The sequence below is a fragment of the Vitis vinifera genome, chromosome 6 (assembly GCF_030704535.1).
Source record: "Vitis vinifera cultivar Pinot Noir 40024 chromosome 6, ASM3070453v1".
Taxonomy (NCBI): Eukaryota; Viridiplantae; Streptophyta; class Magnoliopsida; order Vitales; family Vitaceae; genus Vitis; species Vitis vinifera.
This window is the reverse complement of record NC_081810.1, coordinates 4,897,462-4,919,985: the sequence shown is the minus strand read 5'-3', so window position 1 is coordinate 4,919,985 and position 22,524 is coordinate 4,897,462. Positions and strand designations below refer to the sequence as shown.

At 32.1% G+C, this 22,524-nt stretch overlaps 2 protein-coding genes and 1 non-coding gene across 8 annotated transcripts; 1 reads left to right on the top strand and 2 right to left on the bottom strand.

Moving 5' to 3' along the window:
• Positions 1-1,002: 1,002 nt before the first annotated feature.
• On the bottom strand, positions 1,003-8,642 carry LOC100248449 (probable NOT transcription complex subunit VIP2). Of its 6 annotated transcripts, none has more exons than XM_010652775.3 (15): positions 8,465-8,642; positions 7,777-7,905; positions 7,060-7,168; positions 6,807-6,985; positions 6,626-6,674; positions 6,293-6,511; positions 4,963-5,172; positions 4,770-4,871; positions 3,276-3,364; positions 2,974-3,159; positions 2,077-2,502; positions 1,939-1,991; positions 1,729-1,770; positions 1,349-1,493; positions 1,003-1,237 (listed from the first exon to the last, which is right to left on the bottom strand). In XM_010652775.3, exons 2-15 carry the CDS (start codon positions 7,792-7,794, stop codon positions 1,178-1,180), a joined length of 1,887 nt encoding a protein of 628 aa, XP_010651077.1. In that variant the 5' UTR covers positions 7,795-7,905; positions 8,465-8,642; the 3' UTR covers positions 1,003-1,177. The 6 variants fall into 6 exon arrangements, with proteins under 6 accessions (XP_010651077.1, XP_010651078.1, XP_002284532.2 ...); XM_010652776.3 differs by having other exon boundaries at positions 8,458-8,626; XM_002284496.5 differs by having other exon boundaries at positions 6,293-6,674.
• Positions 7,060-7,140, top strand: LOC132253994 (small nucleolar RNA snoR35). Its single transcript, XR_009465945.1, has one exon. It is a non-coding gene; the product is annotated as a small nucleolar RNA snoR35 (small nucleolar RNA).
• A 3,651-nt stretch (positions 8,643-12,293) lies between the features above and the next one.
• LOC100262108 (uncharacterized protein At1g24485) lies at positions 12,294-15,430 on the bottom strand. Its single transcript, XM_002281562.4, has 9 exons — positions 15,262-15,430; positions 14,648-15,161; positions 14,053-14,522; positions 13,805-13,937; positions 13,632-13,700; positions 13,440-13,511; positions 13,256-13,327; positions 12,878-13,122; positions 12,294-12,761 (listed from the first exon to the last, which is right to left on the bottom strand). Exons 1-9 carry the CDS (start codon positions 15,320-15,322, stop codon positions 12,568-12,570), a joined length of 1,830 nt encoding a protein of 609 aa, XP_002281598.2. The 5' UTR covers positions 15,323-15,430; the 3' UTR covers positions 12,294-12,567.
• Positions 15,431-22,524: the final 7,094 nt, after the last annotated feature.

Genomic DNA, 22,524 nt, shown 5'->3' with positions numbered 1-22,524 from the left:
CGGGCAGACCATGCCTGGGCCTACTGGGCAACACATTCCACTAAGAAATGGCTCTGGGGGAATTGACCATCCATCGGAAGTCCCAATCAGAGATAGGGAAGAGCTTTATGAACCGATAAAACAACATAGTAACAAGGGGGGTCCTGGCAGAGCGTGAAACTGATTCCTTGAGCCTGTTTCTCATTGTAAAATGCTTCAAATGCCTTGGTCAATGCTTTTTCAATCAAAATTTCTCTACAATATCTGAATATCATAACTAATTCTTTACATTGTTTATATTTCCAACTTGTTTGCATGGGTGAAGGTGAGGCATCACTGATCACCGGGTCTTCTCTTCTCGGTGATTCTTAGCTCAAAGACGCAAAATCAGCTCTTGTGGCAGTATTAACGAAGAAAGCAAATATCCAACTACAGAGTGAAAGTCCAATACCCAACAAAAAAAAAAAGACATCGTCCCTATGACAATCCTGAGAATGGAGAGACTTGGAGGATCTACCAACTCGCAGATTTTCCAGTCCATGCCTGAATATCAATAAAAAGGTACAGGATTTCTGGTGAGATATGGCTGAAAAGGCAACCATAAAAAATCCAAGGCAGAGTCGGTTATAATATCAATTGTACGGTGGCAATACATGCACCTGCAGTTATACAGTTGGGTAGCACAAAAATGCTTGAAATCCCCTGTTATGCGATTTTTCACCTACTCAGGCCCTATGCAATTCCAGTACGGAAACAATGAAACAGCAGCAATAGGGCAAGACAATACCCAAATGGGCACATCACTGGTACCTAAAATAAAGAACAAATAAATGTGAATGTTATATATATACACGATGACATATCTTCCAGTGACCCATGTCCTCCATCACAGACTTCTTCTCTGCTTTGAGACTGATGGCTACAGTACTACAGTTCTATGGACTCAAATTCACCAAAATTCAGCTTCCCCCAAATTCTCAAAAGACGTTTCATTGGTTTTGATCATGTTGTCTAGAATCAATAGAAAAGCAAAACGAGACTAAAATAACTTATCAACGCAATAAATATTGATGCACCAATTGCTTACAATTGCCAAATTGAAGGAACATTAAAGCTACAAACTGACTTCCGATCTAATGAATGGGTTCCATAAAACTTAAAAAAGTTAGAACTTTACATTGTAAACTGGGAATATATGTTAATGTTGCGGTAGAGGTGGTTTCTTTTCCAACAGCTCATAATGGAGAACAAAATTATCCTGCAGCCAAATAACAAGATCAACTAAGGAGATTAGAATTGATTAAAACCATCAATATATAGAACATGAACAAAATGAAGAGGGATGGAATGTATGTTGATCAGTGTGAACCTTTCGGACTGACTCCCATGTGTTCGGGTCAAAACAAAGATAAGATCCTCTCTCATATGTGTTTGTCTTAACAAGTGGCTCCATGTTAGCAACCCTTATGAACCACAGCCGGTGCTCTCTGTGGAAAAACCAGCCTCGGTTGTAGCTGCCAACAAGAGATGTCATAAAGATCTTAGCAAAATACCACACTCAACTTGTTAGTCTAAATTGCATAAAGGTAAAACACTCAAGAAGTCAACCAAGCATGAAAAGGAAAACATGAAATCTCCATAAATGGCTTTCTGAGACACATCCACAATACAGAAATTGGACAGGAAAAAAAATGGAAAAAAAGGTGTTAATAAATATAACAAAATATTAATTTAGCCAAGAAAACATACAGTTCATTTGCAGCATATAATTGGGCTTCGTCTTTCGGCATGCTAAAAAAAAAAAAAAAGCAGAAGCAAAAAGATCACATCAGGTTTCAGAACTCATAAGTCATAAGGAGTCTGGACAAATAAAGAGCCAGTTTAGCAGTTTCTATCAGAAAAGAGGGAAACAAATAAAACAAGAGGAAGAATTAAGAGAGATCAAATAAAGAGATGCACCTATAGAAAATATAAAACAATGTCTCCACCTGGAACTTCAAGAAGTAACCTTGCTGCAACAAACCAAAAGTGGCAATCACAAAAGAGAAATGCCCAAGAGCATAGAGAAATTTAAACAACACGATAATAGCAACATACATGTAGAGCAGGTGGTTGTTTAGCATAATAACACTGAGGCACGCTGAACTCTGGATCTCCTTTGGCTGGCTCGTCAGACCACGGGGAACCAAAAGTCTTGTGAAGATTTTCGGCCGAGTTCAAGTTCAACCCAAGTGTTGTTAGATCAATTCCAAGGGCAAGAGATGTCAAATCAGGGTCACTCATCCTTATTACACTTAACAAGCCAAGCAAACCAAATGGATCCGGAGCAGCTTGTGTAGCCTGCATCGACTTCATGCCCTGATCCCTAAATGCCTGACTAACAGCTGACATTTGTTGCAAGCGAAATTGGGACTGGTTCTGGTGTTGTTGATATTGCTGGATAAGCTGGTCATATGACCCCATACCAGAAACAGTATTTGGAGAATTTAGAGGTCTTAATCCAATACCGGGAGGTCCACTTGTCTGAACGCAAGGTGAAATGGGAAATTCACAATTTTAGAGATTGTTTCACAGATGAAAGAACTAATTTATAGAACAAATGATCTTTTTTTTCTTTTCTTGACAGGCAATTCATATGATAAATGATTAAAGTGGCATCAGAGCACCATTGAGGAATGAAACCTTCCCTCTTGTTTTTCTATTAACAAAAATCTTTCCATTTTGATCAACATAGTATTTCCAATCAGTTCATATAGACTTGACGTTAACAACTAAATACTATTTTCTCTTAAAACTACACCTTATTGGAGAGCCACCAATTTTCTTTGTAATGACTCCTTCAAACTGGAAATTTTTCAGTCTTCAGCTACCATCAAAGAAAATAAAGAACAAGACTGAAAGAAAATATAAGAGGAAAGATCTCATTGCCTTGTGGTGTCCAAAAATGCCTTTGCAAATAAGCCATTTATAAATTCTAGTACCAAATTACCACACCTGTGAGTGATAGGTTGAGTGAGAAGATGGGAAGATATCTGAGCCATGCAAATGAAGGAGATCCTGATTGTTTACTGGTGAAAAGGAGACACCACCACTACTGACTGCAGGAGCATGTTGCTGTTGTTGCTGTGGACGATGAGAGGAGTATGATCCCCCCAAGTTGAACCCAGCAGATCTTCCCATCTGCTCAATGAAACAGGGAAGCATAAGGGTAAAATGCAAATTCATGACATCCAAAGCATAATATAATATGATAGAAGCATTCAGAATTTCTCAAAAGCTGAAAATCTAGTACTCACAGAGAAGTGCTGAGATTGCATCATAGATACAGTATTGTCATGAAATTGTTCTTTCTGGTGCAAATCCATAGCATAATCAGCATTACCACCTGCACAAGTTCAAAGATAGTTTGTGATGCTCCAAAGCAGTAAAGAAATTCAAGAAAGCAGCTCAAATAAACCTTCAGAAATCCAATTATCAAATATATGTACCATTGTGACAACCTGAAGGAATGAGGGCACTCAAGTTTATTCACGAAAAGGGAACAAAGAGATCTTAACTTGACTCAGACACTAGTACTTTTATAATTTTTCAAATTGACATTGTTATAAATTTGATTTCTCTTTACTAAGATTTTCTTATATGAGAAGGTCCACTACTTTTAACCTTTCTAGTTCCTTTTAATTCCAAAAAAGGAAGATACAGAAGTTCTAGGGGAGAAAATAGAAGGTTACTATGTCGTTGAATTTCTTTGTTTATGACTTTGGTTTGCATTTTAGTTTCCTAAGGCCTAAAATTAAGGCTAATTGCTGTAAAAGCAAAAATACAATAAATGATAAAAATTTTGCAGATTTTTTAACTTTAATAGTAAGACATGGTTTTCTTCTTCTTCTTTCTTTTTTTTGTGTGACATGAGACTCCTAAAAGGACTTAGTACAATTTTAAGGTTTATCTCCCTTTTTCTCTTCAAAACTCCAAAAAGGTTTTAGTGAGACTTTAAGGTATTTTCCCATCTTCTCTTTCATCTTCTAGGTTCTACTTTCTCTTCCATTACCATATAATACCCAAATCCCCCACTCCACCATAAGGCCAGATAAGATAGAGCCCTAGCCACTATTATCTCATTGTGGATAGCTACCTCAGTGCCACCTACATCAGTAGCTCAATCTGAAAATCTCACTTTTTCAGCTCCAATTAGATTCCTTGGGGGACAGTGGGGGCATAAAGATATTATATGATTATAGGCAGCTATCCTAGGATTGCCTATATCAGCAGCTTAATCTGAAAACTTCACTTCTTCAGCTCCCATTACATGCCTCTGGAGGAAGCTGGGCCATTAGGATGCATGGAAGATCAGACTTATCAAGAGCATCGACTAAAGCTAGCATAAAGGGAAGGCATGTCTACTTCCAAGTTTTATGAAAGTCATAGGGACTGACCAGGGCCTCCATCTTTATTAGACTGCACTGATGGAGATATTTGATGATGCATCAACTTTTGCACAGAAAAATACTGAATCAGTTCATTTAGAGTACAACTCATTCAGCTGATCACCTGGCATTGTTTTAAACCACTCTAGACTTGCATATGCTACCAAGCACAAAATAATGCTAAATCTAGAAGACTGGAAGCGAAGTAAATACCATCATAAGAAAATAGGATGCAGTGAAAACTTTATTTGTCCAACTTACCAACTATGAGATATTGATTATAGTTTATAGCAAGCAATTAATGTCCATATTAGGCTGAAAATAAATCACAGAATAAATTAGCTCAAAAGAATGAACAAGCACCTTTAAATCCCGGTAAAGCTGGAAAATCCTCATTTTGGATGCTGAACTCTTGGTTCTGTTGAACAATAGGACTAACTCCAAGACCTTGTTTTCTCAGGGAACCTGAAATTTTTCAGTCTAAATTACATTCTGACTGCAGGGCTAACCGCACCAAAAGAAGTATCCAAGAGCAAAATGCAAGCTCCTTAATTACCCAATTGTCCTTGAGGTCCTCCAGAAGAACTAGGTCGACTTGTCAACTGAGGGAAATCATTAATATCAAAGGGGGAATTTTCATTGGAGTTCACATCATTCAACATCCCCATCGAGCTCAGATTATTGACTGTTTGGACATGGCCTTGAGATAATGGACCTCCAGCAGAAGGATAGGAATTTCCTAGCATAGAAATCACCTGTGGAGATGCTGAATGCAGAAAAGTGTCATTCATAAAAGCAGATAATATCACAACTAGTAAGCCTATAAATTATCCATTTCTTCTTTTCACTAAAAGCCCCTCACCATTTCAAATCCAATGTGCCAATAATTTTTTTTTATAAGTGCAGCAATAAACATTAATTGAATTAAAAAAGCAAAAAGGGTAAACAGAATTATATTAAATCAAATATTTTCATGATTTTTTTGAATAATTTCAATTGCATTAGTCTCTATCAAATCAAATATTTTCACATAGAACAAACTGAGTATCTTCCTGCATAGCATACATGCAAGAAAACTGCAAGAAATTTTCCAGAAATTTTCCAGAATTAATATTTCAGGTCAAGCAGGATTAGCAAGATGTAAGAACCTGAAATGTCAAGGTTAAAGCAACGTATTGGCCAGAAGTTAAATAACCCAAATAAAGGTTATTCTTTTTTTTTTTTATAAGTTCAACTAAGGGTTATTCTTAGACAGCCAAAAAATAAAATGAGCCAATGGCATCCTAATCTTTGGTTTACAGCGCCTTCAACACAGAACTCCCTAATGACATGCTGAAGCTTTGTCAAAATATAGTGAACTATGACTAAAATTTGACTGCTAATAAGGAAATGATATACGAGATTCTAAAAGATCCATGGCTTCATTGACAAACTTCCTCAATCAAGATACACTGAACACAACCATGACTTCTGGCAATACCCAATTATGCTCCACGAATGCTCCCTTTACAAATAATCTAAGTAATACAATATCATTTCACAATTGCCCCAACATGATTTTGTTACAACTTTCCAACTCACATACCATTTGTTGAAATCCCTTCCAACATCCCCAAAATATTATCTTTTTACAAACATGGGAAAAAAATGTTAACAATAACAACCTTGAAAGTTGCTAAACCTGTGAATTTGTAAGACCTAATACAAAGACTAGAAAAAATCACACACACTCATCACCCACCAACACGAACTCTGGTAATAAATCACAATCCCAACCGTTGATGGCAAGTAAAATGGACACTATTTTACCTAAGAATTAAAATTGAAACACCTTGTTCAAAAGCCACTAGCAGTAATGTAATGTTCAGAGATTAAAAGTACCATACCTTGCTGAAGCACACCACTCATTAATCTATTCGGTCCTTGGACATTTAAACTTCCCGAACCACTATTTGCAGCTAAATTTAAGCGAGAAGCAATACCGGGCACAGATAATCCTCCACCAGAGCTAATGCTCCTCCCAATGTTGCCTCCACCAACTATGTTTCCCATTGAACTCGTAATCCGAGGACCTGCATTTCCCAATATTGGAGATACTCCCAGTCCTGGGACAGCACTCCGGTTAGCAATTGCTGCAGAGGTAGGGAGAATTCCAGGAATAGAACCACCAACTCCATTGGTGCTACTACTATATCCAGGGCTTCCTACAACACTTATACCTCCTCTATTTGCGACTCCTGAATGTCCATGTGAGCTCCCATGAGATATCTGCATGAATTGGAAAGGAAAATGCAATAATGACATGGTATACAAATCTGAACAATATAAAACTAGAAGAGAACAGATAAAGAAACGCGTTTCCTGATACAGTAACATGTGCTAAAGAATCCAAGTATATACCTGAGAAAGTGCGACAGGAAGACTATTTGATGCATATCGTCCACTGGAAAGGTTTCCAGTAGGTTGTTGAACCCCACCAGAAGGAACGCTGTTTATTGTTGAGTTTCTTGATGCAAGTGTTCCAGGCATGTTGGGAACGTTAAAGCTCCCATGAATATTGTGTAAGCCTTGAATACTTCCTACAAAAAGAAGCCTTTTAATTAATTAAGCTTTGTGTAAAATAGTAAGTAAAACTCCAGAAAGATCCACTGACCACTGTGATGAAAAACAGGAGATGCTGCACCAGATTGAGCTGAAAAAGATGTCGCAAAAGATCTCCCATTGCTATCTTGAAGGTTTGAAGTTGATCCATTGAGAGAAGACTGCAGCAAGAAGTTAAAAGGAACAAATTTAAGGGAAAAAGAAGGGAAAAAATGAAAACCAAATACCAAAATCACAGACCAAAAACTAAAGGTTTGACAACCAATCATTATAATGCATAATAAAGGCCCCTTTTTTTAACAGGGAATCGACCCTGACAAGCAGCATCAATCATAACTGCCACCAAAACAAAGCCCAGGTGAATTGGCCTGCCCCTCTACTCTACTCTATTCTACTTTAATACAAGTGAGGCTCAAACTCAGGACCTCTAGTTCATCACCAAAGGGCACTACCACTTAGCTACAACCTGGGTAACGCATTAAGCAGAGTTATATCTATGAAACTGCAAACATATTTATCATCTTCCCCAACATGATGGGAACTAAGAGCACATTAAATGCCCTGTATATATTTCTTGAGGTTCATGTTTAAAAATCAGGGAGAAAAGGAGGCTAAAGAAAACCATAGCTTGCCATAAAATTTTCTCTGAATTATGTTTCATTGAAACAAAAAGAGTGACAAAAAATAAAATACCCCAACTCTTAAAAAAATGACTGACATTCCAATATTACAGCAACTTTAGAGAGGTTATTAAGAGAAGAGGCAATACATTGAGTAACCCCGACATTGCAGAAATGTCAAAAGGTCATGCAAGCATGCATTCCTTGCTGGGAAGCAGCCTCTGTTCGTCTTCAGAACAAATGATGTAAATTTGGCCTTCAAAAACTTTTTCTTCAGACTGAAAAAAAGACAAGCAATTAATCCAAATACCAAAACACAAGAAAGGCATCAAAGCAACACAAACACACAAAGAATACTCAAATTTATAGAATAAATCATAAACCTTAATAAATTATAAAAATTTCAAATACACCCCAAATGCATTTCATTTCATGAAATTTCTATTGCCACCGCAAATATACAGTAAAGATAGTTCAAAAACCATGTAATAACCAATTATGTAAACACAAACAACAATATGACGATAAACATAGGTTCACTTCCAACCACATTAAACCATCAAAATATTACTCGGTCCTGTTCGGGTTAGTGCCAACCCAAAACCACGAACCATAAGTGGACTGCCAGTGTAGGGAACCCAACCGGGTTGAGCCACGAACCAGTTATCAATCTGGTTCTGCAGAATTTCCATTCCACTCTGTAATTATCTTTCACAAATAAAAAAAAAAATCTGATCTGAAACCAAACCCTAAGATAAAGTCGAAATTTTTATTTGAACATATATATATAGAGAGAGATTCAAGAGTACATAGAGGCACAGATCTGAAACCTCAAACCTGAAGCCTCCCGAAGAGAGATGGCCGTTACTTCGGATGTCGGAGGGCGATGACCGTGAGGCGTGTTGAAAAGGCTAGGGTTTCAGAGCTAGGGTTCACTGTGAAAGAAGAGAACAGGAAGGGAAACTCGGATATGAAGAAAGTAAAGGTTCGGCAGCAGGGAGAGGTTTGGGATTTTAACCTGAGTATTTTCACCATGTCTCTTGTTCTACATTATTACGTTACTACTAAGTCAACCATCCAATCTCCTTACGAAACGTGTCCGAACTCTGGGCATGCACATGGTTACCGTTTCAAAATTAATAAAAAATTGTCTCTAGAATTGCAGGGTAAATGCCTTTGGTAAAGAAAATCAAACTTGTAAAACATAAATAAAGAAATTCAATTTTTTTTATGACGGATTAAATCTTAACTTTTTGTACAGTTAAATACAGGTTAATTCATTAATGAGAATTAGTTACCATTATAATCAAATAATTTTATTAATTGTACGGCAAATAGGACCACTAAAAAATTAACAATAATTTGCCTATTTTAGTAACAAGTGTTAGAATTTTCTTTTACGTTATAATGTTTCTATATATTACTCGATAATAAAGACATAATGACGATAATGACTATCTTAAAAAAAAATGATATGATTTATGGTTAAGCCTTTAAAACTTTCTATAATGACTCAAACCTCGGGATACTGACTGCCTCATAACAATCAGTACCAAGTAAATTCAAGATATTTTATCAATGACAAAATTTAAACCCATTACCATATTTCACTTATTGAAACCATATAAGTTCAATAAAATATATATCTTAATTATTTGAAAACATGATTGAACTTTCATATGCATGGATTAAAAATGTCTTCACTAATCAAGTCGTCAAATAAATTAAAAAAAAAAATCCTTTAATTTGTAAGGTGAAAACTTGAGTCCTCCTTATTAAATGCCCAAATCAAGTGTAATATACAATGAAGTAAAACTTAGGTTAAAGTTTTATTTAAACAAATTATTAACAAAATTAAGTTAGGCATCATTAACCTACAATAAATGGTAAGATTAGAAATCATGATTCAAAATCTATCATGTTGTGCTTTCAATTTAAGTTTATATTATCTTAATTGAATATTTTTAATTAGGTTTTATTCATGCATATGAAATTGAGAGTAATTAGTTTTTTTTTTTTTGGAAATAGTGTTTATAATATTCAAATGTATATATAATAATATTTTTTGTTTTGAATAATAGTTTATTTACATTGTTTCAGGACTTTATTGTTATTATAATTAAATAGTTACAAAATTTAATTTGGGAATAGATTTCATATGGTAAAAAAATCTCATTTTCCATTAAAAACTAAAACTTATAGTAAAATAATATTAATTTTTTCATAGACAACATTGACATTTTTAGTAGCAACTGTAAAATATGAGTACCAAAATGGAGTTGTGATATATATAAAATCCAACCTTATATATGTATCTAGAAGCATTAAGATGTTTGTCATTAACCATAACATATATTACATTTAACCTTGATATTTATTGGAATCAAGGATGAAACATCGATTTTCATGGACTGATCAAAAGAAAATATCGATTTTCATTAATATATATATATATATATATATATATATATATATATATATATATATATATATATATATATATATCAATAGTTGGATTTTACAAATATATTGAAATAAATAAAAAAAATATCAAGAAATATTTATGGATATTTTAATAAATAAAAAATAGGGAGAATTATGTTTTGGGGGTAGATGGACCCCAAATTAACAAAAGGTCCATGTAACTCTTCAAATTGAGTTCAAGACCCAATGAAAGTATGGAAATTGAGTTGAAGGATATCATCCTTCAGTATTTCCAAAAATGCCCTTTGTTGATTTTGAGAAAAAAATTAATATTTTTGAAAAATACTTTTATTTAATTTAATATTTTTTATTTAATTTAATATTTTTTAAAAATACTTTTATGTAATTTAATATTTTTTAAAATACTTTTATTTAATTTAATATTTTTTTAAAATAAATTTATTTAATTTAATATTTTTTAAAAATAAATTTATTTAATTTAATATTTTAAAAAATATTTAATTTAATATTTTAAAAAATATTTAATTTAATATTTTAAAAAATATTTAATTTAATATTTTTTTTTAAATACTTTAATTTAATTTAATATTTTTGAAAAAAAATTAATTTAATATTTTTGAAAACTACTTTTATTTAATTTAGTATTTTTGAAAAAAAAATTATTGAAAAAAAAATTATTTAACTTAATTTTATAAAATATTTTATATGTGTTCTTAAAGGGTATATTTGTCCGTTACTATTTTATATCCTTCAACTCAATTTGAAGAGTTATATGGACCTTTTGTTAATTTGGGGGTCCATTTACCCCCAAAAGATAATATTGAAGAAAATTAATTAAAACTCATAGATCTTGAAAAAAAATGATAGAAGAAATAATATATATATATATATATATATATATATATATATATATATATATATATATATATATATATATATATATATATCAAAATTGTTTTAACAAAAAAATTGTATAATATTAGGCAATAATATTAGTTGTGATAAATATTGATATAATATAAAAGAAATAATGATATACAATAAGTATTTTTTATTTAAAAATATTGATAATTTTATTCATAAATTTATACTTGTCTTGTATTTAATTAGTATAAAAAATTAAAAACACAGATAATAAAATTATTAAAATTAATTTAATTATAATTATTTTATTTTAATTAATTTATATGATATATATATATATATATATTAGTTATAATTTATAAAAAAAATATTTATAATTTATAAAAGATGTTATAATATGTAAAAGTTATTATAAAGAAATAATTGATTGAAGGATATTTATTAATATATATAAATTAATGGCACATGTTATCTTTTCAAAGCCTAGGACTTGTGTTCAAATCTTCCTCTTGTATCGGTTTTAAGTTTATTTTTAATTTTAGTCAAAGAAAGGATATATACCAACGAGAATTTTTATGAAAGTCTTTCATTTGCTTCTTTTTTATGGAAGTTTTATTTTTCCATTAATGCATCATAATTTTTTTAACCTAATTCTTCTTCCCATGATTGATTCAACCCCTAATAAAAAAGATATATCTTGGTTATATACTTATATTTCATCTCTTCAACAAGTTTAGTAACGAGGACAACGTTTTATTATTCCAATAGAGAGAAGAATCAATGATTAGCTTTTTAGGAAATTTCTAAATAAATAATTTCAATGAAATCTTTCAATTTCTTATTTGATTAAGTACATGATAAGCCAAAATGTGGGCTAGATGGGGGTAAGGCTCAATTCATAGCCTAATAAGACAAAAGCAATTATTTTTGGCTAAAAAAGATAATGACATGACAGGTTATGGATAAATTGAAATTTCAATATATTGTTGATTTATGACAAAAAAATTAGTGGAAATTTTTGAAATTTCCTTATCACTTGAGGCCCAACGCACGAAATATCGCCCATAAAATCACAACATTTCAAATCTTGGTAGAGTAAGTTAACCTTGACATAAGATTAAGTTATCTTGACGTATATTAATCCAATCTTGACATAAGTATGAGAAACATCGACATATTTCACACTAATAAGATTCCATCATTGATCGAGATAAAGAAAACCTTGAAATATGTATTCATTAATCTAGTTTAAGTATAACTTACCACTTCTAATATTTTAATGGAAATTTAAACTTGTGGGAGAAATTGAAGGCATTAAGCTTAGAGTTTCATGAATAGGCACTTGACACTTGCTATATGAAAGGAAAAAGAAAAGGTACTTGATTGAAGCATAGCCATAGATACAATTCAGAAGCTTTGCTGAGCTTCTATTTCCACACCATGAAGAGAAAAGTGGCCTGATTAATTAGGCAGGTCAGCTGCGTCAGCACAACAGAGCTGCTAACAACAATTACACTTTCTGCTTTCAGGTTTTCACTTCATTGTTGACCTGTCTGTAGAAATGAACTGGAAATGTCTCACACCATACATGAATACAATCTCTGGATGAAGAAGCTTCGCAAGAACCCTAATCAAGCATTCCTGCTAATATACTCCCCTTCGTACGTTTGCTGATCAGTCATTTGATCCGGAATCTCCAACGTTGTTTGCTCCCCAGTATTATTGTTGTTGTTATTGAACTCATTCATCACAGCTTGGCTTATTTTTCCCACCATTTGTACATTGACTGAATTTCCATTAGGCCTACTGGCTCCACCATTTTGCCCTGTATATGTCAAACATAGCCAATAAATCTTAATTAGTACATAGAATTCATGCTACTTGCTTGGATATAATTCTCTACAATCAGCATATAAGTTCCTTTAAGCGTTGGTATCTTACCAGCTGCGCTCATTGCAGTCACTGCTGCAGCTTTTCTCCTTTGGCGCACTATGATGAAAACTCCCACAATAGCCCAGAAGAGAAAGAAAGTTGGAATTGTGGAACCAAGTATAGCAGGTAGCTTGTTACTCTTCTTCTTGCCGGAAGAAGTTGTAAATTCTGGATCATCAAAGGAGGTCCCGGTGTTGGTGTCGCTTGTCTGACATGACTTTCCAGAGATGCACAAGTTCTTATTCCCCGTTACACTGATAAACAGTCGAATCATCATGTTATTGTTAAAGATCAAAAAATTCAAAGTAGTCCACAAATTTATCTGATCGATCTGTGCATACCACGAAAATAATTACATAGATGAAAGTTGAGAAACTGTCGACTCACATTAGTTTTAGGTTTTTATTGTTTGAGATTGAGGTGGGCAGAGTCCCGCTGAAATCATTATCCGCCAAATTTCTGGAAAGAAGAGGATGGTTAATGGAGTTATCATATAATTTTCTGAACAAAGCACAAAAGAATATTCAATATTAAGAACGTAAAATACTTAATTAAGCAATGAAAAACTCACAATTGTTTTAGATTGGGCATGGTGCCAAGGTAATCGGGAATATCACCCTCCAAGCTGTTATTGTGCAGATCTCTGCATAATTCCATGGGAAACAAAAAGAAAATGTAAAAACAAAAAAACTAAGAGAAAAAGCCCATCCATGCTTTGCATATATGTAAGCCTTTGAAGTTTTATCTTTGCCATTTGACTTACATTATTTCAAGGGCATCCATGGAACTCAAATCTGGAAATGAACTATATAGCTCGAAGCCACTGAGATACCTGTATATTTTTGTTCACAAAGTCAATTAGCCCATACTAAACTGGTAGTGTTTTTCTAGGATATAAAATAAACAGGCCAAGCTAGATCCATGCAATTAACTCACAAAGCTGTTACTCGAGGTGTAGCATCACTACTACAATTGACCCAGTCCCATGTAAATGGTGAGGGAAGACAAGGGTCGCCACCCCATTGCCCTAGTATAGGATATAGGACTTGCAGCGAAGCTAACTGTTCCACTGAATTTGCAGTAACACAACCAAAAGAAGAAAAGAATAATCAGACTACAGATGATACGATGATATGCATACAATACAAATATCAATTCAAAACAAATTGGGCTTTGGTACCAACCATCATTGCTATCTGTCCCATCAGTTAGCTCATTGCTGATTGAAAAAATTTCCAGGGCATTGATGAGAGGAGGAAGCGTTGAATCAGAGGTAGCCACCAAAGACAAGTTATTATTGGACGAAGCAGTCAGGTTGGTGATGGTTACTTCCAGTACTTCTTGGTAGGGTGGGATTATGGGATTTGAGACAGGATTGTCGTCCAGGTTGATCTCCAAGTATCTCTTCTGGGTTGAATCAAGCGTGGTAACTTCAGAAAAGTATGCATTGATATAGATCGGAACTTCAACGGCCGGAAGATTAGTGCCAATAGTTATGGACTCCGACGTGCTTGAGGTGGTTATTGCATTTTGCAGCACAGCTTGTGGAGGATCATCTTCTGCAGTGGAACTGTCAATAACTAGTGCATCACTTGTGACTGCAGTTAATCCATTGACAGCTACTCCGGGAACCCAAATTCGATCATATGCATCACTTGGAAACCAAATAAATCAATCCCCATGATATACATTAATGAATTTTGTGACAAAAAAAAAAGGTTTATATTAAGAAATCAGTAATTCAGTACCTATCTTTAGCCATTCTAAAACTCGGCGTACCTTATAGTTTCGTTTGCACCGAAAGCAACCCTCCTTCTCAGAAACAAAGCATAGTTTGAATCCAAAGAGCTGTACATGTTTGATCCCAAGCTTGCCATTTCAAGTGCTGATATGAAGGGAAACTGATTAGCCTGTGTCTGAGCAACACATACACTTGTAGAATCTCCCTTTACGGCATATATAGCTTCATAGTAAATGACTAGATCACTTGAAGTCACTACTGTGGCCCAAGGGTTCCCATCAAACTGCAGAGCAAAGGTAGGGGGAGATGACTTCTGGTCGTAATTTCCATAGTAAAAGCTGGCACGAACCAGAACTTTCTCTCCTTTCTCAGCTACTAGAGAGTAACAATTCTTGTTACGGCTCGAGAAAACCCTCAAAGTGTCCATCACCTGAGACAACGAATTGCCAGATTGAACCCGTTTGGACTCTCCATTCTGTATATAGGCCTCGTCTCCGATCCATCCTTCATCACTGTAAACAGTGGATGACCCGCAATCTATGCTTAAAGACTCTGCAAATGAGATGTGTAGCATAAATTTTGAACATGCATGGTAAGTATGAATCAACTATAAGGATGAGGAAAGAAAAATCGAGGGTTTGCATTAACTTACCTGCGAGGTTCCAGGACAGGGTAGAAAGGGCTAAAAGAATCAAGATAAGGAGGTTGGCCATGATGGCTGCCTAAGCTATAGCACTGAGGGAGGAATGGAGATGGTGATGGTGATGATATGAAGGCCTCGACTTTCATTTATTTAGGGTAGATTTTTCACTTCATTTGAGTTAGGGTGCATGGATTTTTGACTAAGGATTGATTTCTAGTATTCTCGCTTCAATGATAAGGCCATGTGGAGTTTGGTGGGTTTGGATGGGAGGAAGTCTTCCTCTGGGGTGGTGTTCACATGCGCTCACCCTCATCTGAGTTTGAGTATACTGCTTTCCTCACTGTAGAATCTGATGTATCTTGATTGGTATGATATACAAATTTTCTTAATTTTAAGTAGTGTTTGATGAAGATGCTGTTGGAAAAACGTATCAATTTCGAAAATGACTTAGAGAAGTATAGTGGATAGATGCCCATCTGATCATTGCTATACATTTCACTTTCTTGACGATGCTGAGAGCATGAAATGGTGCAGAGTCAACGAATCACACGGTTCGTGCTTTCCAAGTCTTGCCAGACAAAACGCGGCAGTAGTCATAATATACGGCTGGTTGAGGAAGATGACATTGACTTTGGATGGGGCTAAGTCAGTCAACGGGCATATAAGAAGTGACTGACGGGGGTCAAGCGCACTGGTATTCTACATATTATCGGTGTGTACATACTTCATTGACATTCCCTGCAGCAACTTGCTTAAGGGAGCCAAATTCCGATTTAAATAAAGGCAATTTGTAAGTTATGAATATTTGACTAGAAATAGTGGTGGAGTCGTGGTTACTTTGACACGCAAAAAAACCAGATCAGCAATATATAGTACAATGAACATTGAACAATTCGCAGCCTGATTGTGAATAGTTTCCGAGACCCTGAAGCCATCAGTTCACCGCCCAGTTGCAGGAAAAGCCATGAGGCACAGCCCATGCCACTTCAAAGTTCAAACTCTGCCTCGCCAACCTATGCCTACTGGTCAGTGAACCACCAACCAGACTTCTGGGCCTAGGTAGCACGGATGGATCGAGCCCAATAGTTTGCGGACGTCGAGCCTAACCCAGCCCAACATCAAGGGTCATCCCTGCAGAGGTCTAGCTAAGGCTGAAAATATAGTATTGATGAAATTTTTGGTGGGAGGATCTTGCAGAATGTGAATATAGATGAAAATTTTAATAATAATTTGAAAAATATTATTGAATTTGATCCCAAAAAAAGAATAAAATAAAATTGTAAGATATGAATTGTAAATAATAAAAATACTAAGAATTTGAACAAAAAATATTTCAAATTGTGTAAAAAAAAGCATTTTAAAATAAATATTATATATATATATATATATATATATATATATATATATATATATATATATATATATATATATATATATATATATATATATATATATATATAATTTTAGTAATTTCAAAAAAGAAATCAACACAAAAAGCATTTAAACAAATTTTAAAAATATCAATTTGAATGTTATTAAAAATCAATAATTTCAATAACAGCAATTTTAAATTTACTTATTTATTAATATGAGTAATTTTAAAATTTGAATAAGAATCTAAAAAAAAAAAAGAGTTTTGCGAATATTTTATTAAAAATTCAATCACTTAAAGAACCTTTTTTATCAAAAGGTTTTGGAAATTACCTGATTTTTATTGGTTATTTAAATTTTTATTATCATAAGGTTTCTCAAAGTCTTAGTACATTATTTTCCTCAAATTTAGAGATTTTTTTCAACTTCTTCTTTTCTCTTTTTCTCCCAAAATAATTTTCTAAAAATAAACAAAAATTGTGAATAAATAGATGACTTATTCAATATCGATCATTGGGTGCCAATTTTTTTGTCAAAAATAAAAAAAATAAGAAAAATAAATCAACCATTCCTAATTACATGCCTTTTTTCCCATAAAACTTCACTACCTTGTATTTTGTTTTCCACCTCCATTGAAACCCAAAATTTCATCGAAAAATTGGGCAACATTTCTAACTTTTGAATTCTTGATTGGACTATCCATTGAAAAAATATGCATGTGAATTTATTATATATTCATTTATTACAAAAAAAAAAAAAAAGAATATGAATTTATTAATGCAAGATAGTTGTTCCTTCAACCTTAAATATTGTATTTATATTTTTTTTAGAAAGTATAAAAATTATATTTTAAATATGAATTTATTATCAAATTAATAAATTGATTATTAATGTATTAATTTTATTTATATTTAATAGATATTAATTAATATTATAAATATAAATATATGAGAGCTATCAATTTATAGTAAAACCTATATTTTAAAATTAATTTAAAATATAATGGGATGAGTGGTGGTTCATGTATCTATTTAAATTTAATTTATTTACTAATCAATAATATTTTAAATAACAATAAATATAAATATTGTTTAATATGAATAAATGAATCATTTGTTATATATCAAAATATTTTTTATATGTTTAATAATGTATAATAGTTGAAAATAAAATATTATATAAATCAATTAAATTGTAACTAAAAAAGATGTCATTTGGATTCTAAAAATTATTATTTTGTATTTATCTAATTTTTATATAATTTATTTTTATTTAATAAATTAAGAATAAAAACTTAAATTATCATAAAAAATCATTATCTGATCCAAGTTTTTTTTTTTATCAAGATATTAATTGAAATTTAAACTTGGGAGAAAAATGAAAGGTATTAAGCTTAGAGCTTCATGATTGGGCACTTGACACTTGCTATTGGAAAGGAAAAAAAAAACGGTCAATTGAAGCATTATAAATTTATAATAACCGAGTATTTTAGGTAATTTGAAAATTTCTAAGTTTGAAAACTTTTTCGATTGATGGTTGAAAAGTCAAAAAAATATAAATTAAGAACACATGTCAAAGTGGGATTGGTAAAAATATGAATAGAAATTTGAATTTTTAGAAATCAATTTTCATTGAGAGATGAGAAATATAGTTTTAAAAAAAGAATTACAATAGTAAAAAATAGAAATATATTTTTGATAAAAAATCAAATTTTATAAAAAAATGGAAATATATTTGAGGGTTTGAAAAAAAAAAAGGTAAAATGAATTAAATAAAAAAATGATAAATAAAAAGAGGAATAAAAAGTGTGACCAAATGGTAAAATTTTTAAATAAATAAATAAAGGTAATAGTATTGAAAAAAAAAAAAAAGGGCTTAAAGGCCTCTGGAAATGAGGTTAAAAGAAGAAAATATAGAAGAAAAAAAAAAAGGTTACAAAATAGGGGTAGATGGTAACAAAGAATGCTGCTTGTATTCGAGATGTTGACATATGAAATGTACTCTATTTTATATGAAATTTTAGGAGAATACGACAAAAGAAACATTTGTATGGAATCCGATTTCGGTTTTAATACTTGTGTAGAGCTCGCATTTTGGCTTAATGCGTTCCTACTCAATGACAAACTCGTTTTTCATTTTATTTGGTGAAAATGTTGATTTTTAGAAAGAAAAAAAAAACTTGAAATCACTACTTATTTTTGTTTTATTTTTAAAGGAAAAACAAAATAAGAAAGAAAACTCTAAATGTGACTCCCTGTTTACAAAAGTAGGTTTATGAAAAATCGAGTCTGGGTATGAAAGTCAAGTTACCTAATGGAAAGATATAATAAAAACCATAGCACCCCTCTAAACCCCTAGCAATGGGTCTCTACTAAATAAAGTAAAACAAATATGACAATAGACTAGGAAATCAATGGATACTAGTGAAATAATCAAATAATAAAGTGAATCGAGCATGAGAACAAACATACTTTAACAGTAAATAATAAAGCGCTATCATGAAACAGAATTAGTGCAATGATAAATGTAAAATATCTCACACAAAACCAATCAAAATCAAACAATATCAATCATGCAATTCACTTGAATTATTTTTGAAAAAAATATTGTGACTATTGGGCCCCTACCAAAATCCGATTTATTTTGCAACATTAAACTTTGATGTTAAAATAGGAAGAAATAAAATGGAAATGCGGGTTCCACGGGCATGAAAGAGAGTTGGAAGATATTTAAGTGAAGGAAATAATGAGAGAGAAAAAATAAATAAATAAAGAATGAGTTTGGTGAGTATATACCAATGAGAGAGGATGAGAAGGCGAGGAAAAATGTGAGATAAATAGGTACGACGATTATATATGTATGAGAGATAATAGGAAGATGTTTGAGTGGAGGAAAATGTAAGAAAAAAATGGTTATGATGGAAAACGTGAATATTGGAATTTTTGAAATTAGAATTTTGAAAAATTTGTTTAAGGATGAATTTTTTTTAAAAGTAAATAAATAAATAGAATAATAATAATAACGAAAATAATAATTAAATAAATGAACGTGAATATTGAAAATTTTGAAACTTATAAATTAATTTTGGAAATTGGAATTTTAAAAAATTATTTAAGGATGGAATTTTAGAAATAAATGAATATAATAATAATAATAATAATAATAATAAATATTATGAAACTAATAATGAGTAAATAAATAAATGCGAAAATTGGAATTTTGGAAATTGGGAATTAGAATTTGGAAACCGGAGTTTGAAAGAATTATTTAAAGATATAATTTTAAAAATGAATAAATAAATAAATAAATAAAATAGTGAAGAAAATAATAATGATTAAATGAATAAATGTGAAAATTAGAATTTTGGAAATTGGAAATTAAATTTGGAAGTTGAAATTCTAAAGAATTATTTAAAAAAACAAAGTTTTAAAAAAAATTAAATTTGAGAATCGGAATTTCGAAAATTATTTGAAAATGGAAATTTAAAGATTAAATATAAGAAAAGGGAATTTTGAAGAATTATTTGAAAATGGAAATTTGAAAATTAAATTTAAGGAAAGGGAATTTTGAAGAATTATTTGAGAATGAAACTTTTGAAAATTTGATTTGAAATGAATTGGAGTTTCGACAATTTGTTTGAAGATGACATTTTAAAAATTAAATTCGGAATTGTGGGGTTTTTGGAAAATTAAATTTAAAATTTTGAATCTTGGGAAATTAAATTTAAAATTAGAATTTTAGAAAATTATTTCGAGAATTGAATTTTGAAGAATTAAATTTTAAAAATGGAGTTTTGGAAACGTGAATTTCGAGAATTAAAGTTTTGTAAACTAAATTTAAAATCAAATTTTAGAAAATAGTATTTTAAAAAAATAAATAAATAAATAAATAAATTTGGAACTTTGGAATTTTAGAAAATTTTAAAGAGTTATTTGAGGATATAAAAAAAAGAATAAATAAAATAAATAAAGAAACAAAACTTTTAATATTAAAAGTTTAAAAAAAAAAAACAAAAAGATGACATGTGGTTACTGTATGTGGTCAATTAAAGTTTGTTGGTTTTGCTTTAACATTTAAAGAATTTATATGTACAAGAAATAGTGGTGTAGATAAAATGGGTATGATGGTATTAATAGTGTAGGATATGAATGATGAGGGTATGGGCAGCTGGTACTGATTACGGTGGATGGGTAGGTTTTGCAAAAGGTCTTGTGGGGCCATGCATGGTGTAGGGAATGGGCTATGGGACAACAAATGGGGTAGGTAAGTTTCTCTATCTCGGGCAAGGTTCAAATTTATGATGGACTTCAATCAACCAACCCACCAAAAGTGCTCCCATCTTCTCATATATTCCAACTTGGGAATCCATGTAAAGACTATCCCACATCACCTTGACTATTATCTTCTTTACCAACGAGTCCACTGGGTCTTTTCATTTCCCATCCAACGCGGGCACAGATCAGGACATCTTGAATTTTCTTCTTAAAGAATTCTTCAGTCGTCGCCATCGCACGGATTTCCTCATCATAATAGGGCTAGTGTCATTTCTTCCAGTCACAGAAAGCACGCAAACCAAAAACCCATAAACCTCCTCTGTTTGCTTATTCTCTTTGCTTCTCTGTAAAACTCACTGCCCACAACCTAATTCTGCCCAGCTCACTTTAATCCTCCAAAAAGAATGACCATCTTCCATTGTGAGCCAAAAACAGGGGAAACAGCAAGAACAGGGCACCAAAAATAGGAAGTAAAAATGAACTCATACAAACCATGTTTCATGCTTCCATCATTGAACTTAAATGTAGGGGGTGGGCTAAGATGGAGCTTAAATGAGTTTTAAAAAGAAATCAATACGTGAAAGCCAAATATCTCATGTAAAATCTCAAAATATAGGCCACAAAATAGGTTGGAAATTAAGCATAAGGTGAGTACGAGCAAGCTCAGATTCCATAAAAACAAACAAGAGTCCCCAATAAACACATTCAGACATCAAAATAGAATCTCATGATACTCAAAAAACACAATAAAATGGCATGGACATGAAAAAAAAATTTTGACAGCTTATAGAAACAATATATGTATCTCCTTCTGTCAAGACGATTCTTCTGTGTGTTTATTTCTCTCTCTAATCAGTTCTCCCTTCCTAGCTCAAATGGTCTTTCCTCCAATTGTCTTCTCTCTCCGGCTTTTTCTCCAAGCTTCACCCAAAATCTCTCTATAACCCCCCACAAAAATATCTCATCCCCCCTCACAAACGTCTCTACCACTTTTTCTGTTACTCTCTAGCTTGCTCCCCAAGCAACCAACTTGCTCCCCTACTCACGGTTCAACCAAGATGTCATCCTCAACCACCACCATGGCAGGATGGTGACGTCCGCCACGCGTCTCAGCAACTCGTTCTTTGCAGAAAGAGGTTCCCCCACTTCAAATGAAACTTTTTTAACTCCTCCCAGGTGGTGTCCACAAAGAGGTCTACAAGTTGGATTTATGGTAGAGTGGTTTAACCCTAAAGCTTTTATTTGATAGTTTATATTAAATAAATTATAATTTTATTATTAAAAAATAAATATGTAATTATTAAGCATGTTAGGGAATAAATCAAATTTATATGATTAGGGTTTAGAATATGTTTTTGATGATATATGAATTATATTTGATTTTTTTTTTTAATGTTTGTGATGATTAAATTGAAGAAAAATTGTTGTGTTGGTTGTTAAAAATTATGGAGTATGCTTAGAGTAAATAAAATTATGCCCTAAAAATTAGTGACTGTTAACATATGAGTTTATTGCATTTCATATATGCATTATGGTTGTGTGAAAAAAAAATTAATGAAAAGTTGTATGAAATGGAAAATGAAAAAAAAATGATAAAAAGTAAAAGTTCAGGAAAAACAAATTAAGA

Excerpts from the sequence above, each read along its gene's own strand:
- LOC100248449 (XM_002284496.5), bottom strand. Across the intron at positions 3,160-3,275 it reads TGCAATCTCAGCACTTCTCT|ATGGGAAGATCTGCTGGGTT; the intron begins GTGAGTACTAGA and ends TTCATTGAGCAG. Across the intron at positions 2,503-2,973 it reads ACTCAACCTATCACTCACAG|ACAAGTGGACCTCCCGGTAT; the intron begins GTGTGGTAATTT and ends CCTTGCGTTCAG.
- LOC100262108 (XM_002281562.4), bottom strand. The coding sequence starts at position 15,322 with ATGGCCAACCTCCTTATCTTGATTCTTTTAGCCCTTTCTACCCTGTCC. Across the intron at positions 15,162-15,261 it reads CCTGTCCTGGAACCTCGCAG|AGTCTTTAAGCATAGATTGC; the intron begins GTAAGTTAATGC and ends TCTCATTTGCAG. Across the intron at positions 13,701-13,804 it reads ACACCTCGAGTAACAGCTTT|GTATCTCAGTGGCTTCGAGC; the intron begins GTGAGTTAATTG and ends AAAAATATACAG.